Raw genomic sequence first — 8,298 nt, 5'->3', positions numbered from 1 at the left:
GGATTTTCTTTCTATCATTGATGTGTGTATTGTATAGGGTTGGAGTGTGAATTTCTGTCAGAGGTGGTAGGGTGTTTGTGTATTGTCTGGGGGGCCCAGGCTGGGGATTCGAACCTGCCACCTTAGGTGTATGTGGCTGGCGCCTTAGCCGCTTCAGCCACAGGCGCCGAGCCATTATTATTCTATTTCTTTTTAGCCATTTTGGTGGTCTAATATCAGCTTTATAACTGTCTTCTGATAAACTACTATTCTTCAAATCACTACAAAATTTTTCAAAATCACTCAATCAGATATAGCATGTGCATATAATTCACTGAAAAATTCTTCACCATCGTGGTTGAAATTTTTGCAATACAAAAATTGTCATAAAACCCTTAAACTAAAAAAAGGTATTTTTTTGTAATAATGGAAACACAACTGAACACTACCAATAAAGCTTTTACAATATTCTACATTACCTTTTTTCTTTTTTTTTTTGGCAGTTTTTGGCCGGGGCTGGGTTTGAACCCACCACCTCCGGCATATGAGGCCGACACCCTACTCCTTTGAGCCACAGGAGCGGCCCCATTACCTTATATTTTTTAAAAATGCAATAACTAATGCAAGTGCAAACATATGAGTTAACTCGTGATCTGTTAATAATGTTTAGGCATGAAAACACAGGTTTACTCATGACTGGTTAACAATGTGTTAACAATTTTTGTCTTACTTTTAGTTTTATAGCATCAGTTCATTCTTCCTTTTAGGAAAGACTACTCCGTAGCATGTGAAGCTGTTAATGACAGCATTTTACCCATAGTAGAACTAATTTCAAAATTCAAGTCAATCCTCTGAAACCCTGCTACTGCTTTATGAACTAAGTATATGTCATATTCTAAATTATTTGTCATTTCAACTTGTTCACTGAATCTTCACCAGGAGTAGATGCCATCTCAAGAAACTACTTACTTTGCTCATCTATAAGAAGCAACTCTGCATCTGTTCAAGTTTTATCATAAGATTGCAGCAATTAAGTCACATCTTCAGGCTCTACTTCTAAATCTAATTTTCTTGCTATTTCCACTCACCTGCAATTACTTTCCCCACTGAAGTGCTGAAACCCTCAAAGTCATCCATGAGGGTTGGATTCATCTTGCTCCAAACTCCTCTTAATGTTGGTATTTTCGCTCCTTCCTTGAATCATGAGTTCTTAATGGCAGCTAGAATGGTGAATCCTTTCCAAAAGGTTTTCAATTTATGTTGCCCAGATCTGTCAATATCAGATAGCACCTACAGCCTTATGAAATGTATTTCTTAAACAAGAAGACTTGAAAGTTGAAACTACGCCTTGACATATGGGCTGCAAAATGCATACTGTGTCAACAGGCACAGAAACAATATTCATCTTTTTGTATATCTCCATCAGAGCTCTTGGGTGACAAAGAGCAGTAATATCTTGAAAGTGAAAGGAATCTTCTTTTCTCACAGTAGTAATTCTCAACAGTGACTTAAAATACTCAGCAAACCATGCTATGAACAGGCATGCTGTGACTCAGGCTTTCTTGTTCCATTTATAGAGCACATGCAGAGTAGATTTAGCATAATTCATAATGGTCTTAGGATTTTTGGAATGGTGGATGTACACCAGCTTCAACTTCAAGTCATCAGCTTTATTAACCCCTAACAAGAGAATCAGCCTGTCCTTTGAAGCTGTGAAGTCAGGCATTGACTTCTCCTCTCTAGCTATGGAAGTCCCAGATGACATCTTCTTCTTCTAATAGAACTGTTTTGTCTACATTGAAAATCTGTTCTTTAATGTAGCCACCTTCATCAATACCTGCAGCTAGATCTTCTGGATAATTTGCTGTAGTTTCTACATTAGCACTTGCTGCTTTACCTTATACTTAATATTAGGGAAGAGACTTATTTCCTTAAAATTCCTGAAAGAGCCTCTGCTAGCTTCCAACTTTTCTTCTGCACCTTCCTCATCTCTCTCAGCCTTCACAAAGTACAAGAGAGGGCTTTGCTCAAGATAAGGCTTTGGCTTAAGGGAATGTTGCAACTGGTGTGATCTTTGATTTAGACTACTAAATCTTTCTTCATATCGGTAACAAAGTAGGTTTGCTTTCCTATCATTTTCTCCATTGTGTATTCACTGGAGTTGTACTTTTAATTTCCTTCAAGAGCTTTTCCTTTGCATGTGCAACTTGGCTAACCGGCACAAAGGACAGTTTGGCCCAACTTGGCTTCGACGTGTCTTCCTCACTATGTTTAATCAATTCTAGCTTTTGGCTAAAAGTGAGAGACATGTGATTCTTCTTTTCACTTGGACACCTAGAGGCTCCTGTAGAGTGACTGACTTGTCAAATTTCAACATTGTATCTCAGTAACCGAGAGGCCCATGGAGCAGGATAGAGACAGGGAAATGGCCAATTGGTCAATCAGTCAGAACACACACAACCTTTATCAATTAAATTTGCCATTATATGCAGGAATGATCTGTGGCACCCCAAAACAAATAACATCAAAGATCATTGATCATTGATTACCACAACAGATATAATAATATCAAAAAATTTGAAATACTGTAAAAATTTCAAAAATATGACACAGAGTAAGTGAGCATATGCTATTGGAAAAATGGTACCAACATACTTGTTAGATATAGTGTTGTCATAAACCTTCAAATTGGGAGGTTTTCCTTGAAACAAAAAATCTTCAAGGAATAATAAAGTACCATAAAATGAATTGGGTCTGTATGCCCTCCATAAATACTATCTATTAATATGTAAGGATTATGATTCATGAAATCAAACTAAAAATGTCCAAGTACACACTTTCCCTTTTTATGAGACAGAGTCTCACTTTGTCACCCTTGATAGAGTGCTATGGCATCACAGCTCACAGTAACCACAAACTCTTGGGCTCAAGTGATCCTCTTGACTCAGCCTTGTCCAAGTAACTAGGACTACAGGTGCCCACCACAACACCTGGCTAATTTTTAGAGACGGGGTCTCGCTCTTGCTCAGGCTAGTCTTAAACTCTTGTGCTCAGGCAATCTACCGGCCTCAGCCACCCAGAGATTTTTGGATTGTTTTTTATTTGTCTGTTTTTGTTTTTTTAAAGATAGAGTCTTGCTCTGTCACCTGGGCCAGAGTGCAGTGAATAACCAAGGATCACTGCAACTACCATCTCTAGACTCAAACAATTCTCTTGCCTCAGCCTCTCAAGTAGCTGGGACTACAGGTGTGGGCAACCATACTCAGCAAATTTTTCCTATTTCTAATAGAGAAAGAACTCTTGCTCAGGCTGGTCTCAAACTCCTGACCTCAAGATATCTGTTATTAACAAAAATAACCATGAGGGTAATGTGCACCTAACATTTTAAGGAAAAACACTTGCATAAGTAAAAGTATAGCATAAAATGACCACCTATTTATCACCCACACCCAAAGCAACATAAAGTTACAACGATGAATAAAGAAATAAAAAATAAGCTTCTGGGGAACAATTAATAGAACTAAATTATTCAATGTGAGAAAGTAAAAAATAGGGAAATGTCTTCAAGTATAAGAGAAAAGCTATAGAACATCTATACATGATCTATTTTAGATAGAAGAAGGCATTTCCCTCCTATCAGCTTTTAAGAAAAAGCAGAAAAGTGGTTGCCAAGAGAGGAAAATGAAGAGTTGCTATTTAATGGGTACGGAGTTCCCGTTATTTAGATAAAAAATGCATATAATTAATAATCCTATACTATATCCTTAGAATTTTATTAAGAGTATAAATTTCATGTTTTGTGTTTTACCACAATTTTTTATAATATGAAAAACAAGAATGGGCATGGAAATGGAGAGAGAAATGAATGCTCTAGGTGAAGAACTCGAGCAGAAGAAGAAGGAAGACCACAAGTACAGTGGGCTAGCAACTCAGTGAACTGGAATGTGACATAGGTACAGGGAACAAGGAGAAGAGTGGTAATATATGAAACTGGAAATGCAAGCACGAGTGGCTTGATCAAGTGGGGACTTACAAGTCATGTTAAAGTGAATTGTACTGTAAAATCAAATGAAAAGCTTTTAAATGGTTTTAAGAAAGGGAATACTATGATTAGTGCTTAGTGATATGATAACTTGCTTTTTAAGGCTCAATTAATAAAAAGTAAAATTAGGAAAGGATCTCCCCCAAAGGAACAAAGGGAAAATTTCAAAAATATCTGGAATTTAGAAGGCAAAACTACATTAAAATAGGAATTAGTACAGTTCTACAATGAAAGTAGAATCAAATAAACTGAATCAAATATGAGTTCAACATAGTTAAACTACAGCAACTTGCTAAAGTCTGTCTAGGAATGACAGGTATATTCTTCAAGTTTCCTTGGATATGACAGTATTTTTTTCAACTGGCAGAAAAAAAGTGATGGAAATATCTGACTTCTCACTAACCATAGTATTATAGTTTGAATGTGTTTCCTTCATAATTCAGGTATTGCCAATGTAATAACATTAAGATGCCAGGGCTTTAAGAAGTGATCGGACCATGCAGGTTCTGCCCTCATGAATGGGATTAGGTGCTCTTATAAAAAGACTTTACAGAGGGAGTTTTGTCTCCTTTACCCTTTAGACTTCTGCCACGTGAGGACACAGTGTCCTTCACTCCCTCAGAAGGATACAGCATCAAGGTGCCATCCTGGAAGCAGAGAACAGCCCTCTCTAGACAGTGAACCTGCTAGCACTTTAATCTTGGACTTTCCAGCCTCCAGAAATGTTAAGAAAATAAATTTATGTCGTTTATAAATTACCTAGTCTCGAGTATTTTGATAAAGCAACACAAAACTAACATAATATGAGCAATGAGTGAGCTTCAGTTGTAAAGTGTGATTATGCAATATACTTAATTAGGGTATTTTTTGGACATTCCTAGGTATTTGATTTGCATCAGCCTTAAAACAGCATCATATACCATTTCAGATGCACAATAGAAAAAATTATTCTCAAACTTACCTCTTTTTTTTTTTTTTTTGCAGTTTGGCCAGGGCCGGGTTCTAACCTGCCACCCTCGGTATATGGGGCTGGCGCCCTAGTCACTGAGCCACAGGCACCACCCAGCTTACCTCTATTTTAACATAGTAAAAATAGAGCACAAAAATCAATTTTAAAAAAATTATGAGTTTCAATTTGCTTTATTCCCCCTTATTGTTAGTACTCAGAAGAATATAAACCAAACGTTTACCTAATAAATTATTTATGAAGGCTTTATGGTAGGAAAAAATCTTACCAACAGTACAGCTGTCTTCAAGTACCACATCAACATTTCTGTCTCTGTACTCAACCCTGAAGTCCAGCATCCGAGGCTGCCTTTCTACAATCTGCCTAGATGGCATTACAGGTCGAAACGCAGAAGATGACGGAGTAGAAGCTGGAGCTGGATGATTTGCTGGATTAAATGCAGGTCCTGTTACGGTCTCTCCTCCATATTCACTAAAATGTTGATATAAAAAAAGCATTATCATCAACCAAATCATTATAAAATACCACCAGGGACCGTTCTCATACTTGGCTTGTACTGTTCTTCTAATCAAATTTACCTACCCATAGATCAAGGCCAAATTCCAGTTCTACTCCCTCCACAAAAATCTTTCCCAGAGACTGAAGATCACATTACTCTCCCTTTCATCCTTGCCTTTCTATGTTTATTGGCAATATCATACCATTTAGCATTTATTTAGGTTATTGCCTTGTATTATTACGATGCTGGTAAAACGTCATTTTAAACTCTGTAAATTAACAATACTTTTTCCTTCACTTAGTCTTAATCAATGAACCATTATTTTACTCTTGAACCCTACTTTCCAAAAAGACTATTTTGAAACTTCACTGTTCTTGAACCTCAATTCTCCCTGACTCTTTATAGTCTTCAAAGACAATTGTTTTCCTACTTTGCTGAGAAAACAAAAGCCATCAAGAGAAATTTCCCTTTTCTTCTTAACATCAAATCCAAATACAATCTGCAAATGTGCGTTCATTCTTGCACTCTCTCCATCTCTCTCTCCCTCTTCCCTTCTTCCCTAGGGATTATCATTTTCCTTTCCAGTACCTCTGATTTTTCCTTCTCTCCTCGATTCTCTATCTCTTTATGCTAATAGGCACATGGGTTTTCATTTCTTCTTTTACTTGATCCTTTCTATTGTATGGGGGAACACAGGCAATTTTCTCTAAAACTATTATTTTTCTCCTCAAGCCATCCCCACTTCCATTTTCTTAGCTAATTTTTGGGTGTGTTTGTGTGTGGATGTATGTGGTTTCGGTTTGTTGTTTTGGTTTTTGGCTTTTTTACACAGGTCTAAGTTGCCTCAGCTAAAGTGCAGTAAAGTGATCATAGTTTACTCCAGCCTCTAATTCCTTGTCTATGTCTGGTCTAAGAAAATTAGGTCAACTTGAGGTGGTCAATGTAAGGAAGTGGTCAGCTATTGAGTTCCTACAGTAGCTGGTTGAGTGATTTGTGATCAGTCTTTTAAAGATTAGAACACAACAAAATAGAAATTATCAGTATTGTGTCACTTAATAGTTAGGGCTAAGTATTATTGCAGTCTCATATGTAGACAAGTATTTTAAATTGCCCACGAACTTTACAACACCTGTACTTTTCATTTTAAGTCATAATCAAAAATGTTCGAAAGCAACTAGTTCATGTATCACTAAAGTTAAGATGCTTTAGTAGTCACTGATCCAAAGACAAAATATATCCTTTCCTTAACTTTTAAAGAAAATAATCCTGTAAGGAAAACATTGGAACAGAGAAAAAGTCCAAAGCAAAGAAAGAAAAGTGTCATTATTGAAATCTAAAGTGAGTGCCTAAATATCCATGAATAGAATTTGGGCAAAACAATGCACATGTCTAAACTTTGTCACAATTTCTCAGAACCTAAGAAAAACAGCTAATATTAGTAAGCTGGTCACTATTTCTTGACTCTAAATCCCCCCCTCTGTATTATTCTGTGATGCAAGGGCCAGGATTCTGCAAAACTGTATTTTCCTTTGCTAAATGGTTTTCTCTTAGATTCTGCCCCATGTAGAAAATACTACATGGGGTCTAGTAGTTAAAAGAGGGAAAGGAAGATTTTCTTCTTCCTACTTGCATGCATTTCAATCCCTGTCACCCTGTAGGTAGTTCCTCTGCTTTGGTTCTTCGGCATTCTTATAACTACCTTCTTGACATACCCTCAGATACCAACAGCAGCTGGACAATGTGCATGCAAAGAAATCTGACCCCCAGCTTCGTGGGACTCCCTCTGAGCTTAATAGTTCTACTAAACCACTTTGTTCCATAAACCCAAGAGTAGTAGCTTCCTCCAGCAGTTATTATGTACAGGTTACTATCCCTTTTTGCTCTTTTAATTTTCCACAGCTGTGTAACCAATCCTACAATTAATTCCTTTTGTTGAAATATCTAAGATGGTTTCATCTTCCTTGACTGAATGCTGTAAAGGAGTCCCAGAAAACATACTTTCAAAGGTAGGACTTAGAAATTGGCTTAATTATGTCCTTAACCTTCAATTCACGGTTAGTCCTTGCCAATGGAAAATGAATACTGATGATCCATGCCATGCACTGGCATCATGATTATTAAATTATTATTAGTGTCTGGGTGTACTGGCTGACATCTGTAACCCTAGCACTTTGGGAGGCCAAGATGGTAGGCTTGAGGCCAGCAGTTGGCGAATAGCCAGGGCAACACAGGGAGACCCCATCTCTACCAAAAAAATTTAAAAATTAACACTCAAAAAAAACTCAATTTAACTCAAGTGGGGAGGGGAGGAGAGAGAATGAGGGGAAGAGGGCAAGTGATTAGTGTGTTACCACCTAATGGGAACAATGTAAGGGTATATCGCACACTTCTTGGGTGAGAGGCACAACTACAACGGGACCGTACCTAACAAAATGCAAACATTGTAACCTAATGATTTAAACCCTCATGTTAACCTGAAATAAAAATAAACAAATACATACATAAATAAATAAGATAGCTTGTAACATGAACAACTCCATCCTAGACAATCACTGATGATTTTCACCACTGTAATTTAGATCTGTCATGTCATGAAATCATATAATGTATACTCTTTTGTGCCTGCTTTGTTCTTCAGTAAAATGTTTTTCTAATTCAACAAAAAATAATAAAAACAAAAATTAGCCAGGTGTGGTAGTACATATCTGTAGTCCTAGCTACTCAGGAGGCTGAGCTGGGAGGACAGCTTGAGCCCAAGAGCTTAAATAAGACCTCATCTCTTAAAAAAAAAAAAAAAAAATATATATATAT

At 37.0% G+C, this 8,298-nt stretch overlaps 1 protein-coding gene across 2 annotated transcripts in view; it reads right to left on the bottom strand.

Moving 5' to 3' along the window:
- Positions 1 to 8,298, bottom strand: part of FAF1 (Fas associated factor 1) — a 435,975-nt gene that overhangs the window by 293,977 nt on the left and 133,700 nt on the right. For both annotated transcript variants that reach the window (XM_003799928.3, XM_023519165.1), the window contains exon 4: positions 5,257 to 5,459. In XM_003799928.3, the coding sequence (XP_003799976.1) occupies positions 5,257 to 5,459 (203 nt within the window). The remainder of the gene's footprint in view (positions 1 to 5,256; positions 5,460 to 8,298) is intronic.

The sequence above is a fragment of the Otolemur garnettii genome, unplaced genomic scaffold (assembly GCF_000181295.1).
Source record: "Otolemur garnettii isolate 467f Iridium unplaced genomic scaffold, OtoGar3 scaffold00159, whole genome shotgun sequence".
In the NCBI taxonomy this organism is placed as follows: Eukaryota; Metazoa; Chordata; class Mammalia; order Primates; family Galagidae; genus Otolemur; species Otolemur garnettii.
The sequence above is the reverse complement of the archived record's forward strand: the minus strand, read 5'-3'. Positions and strand labels throughout refer to the sequence as shown.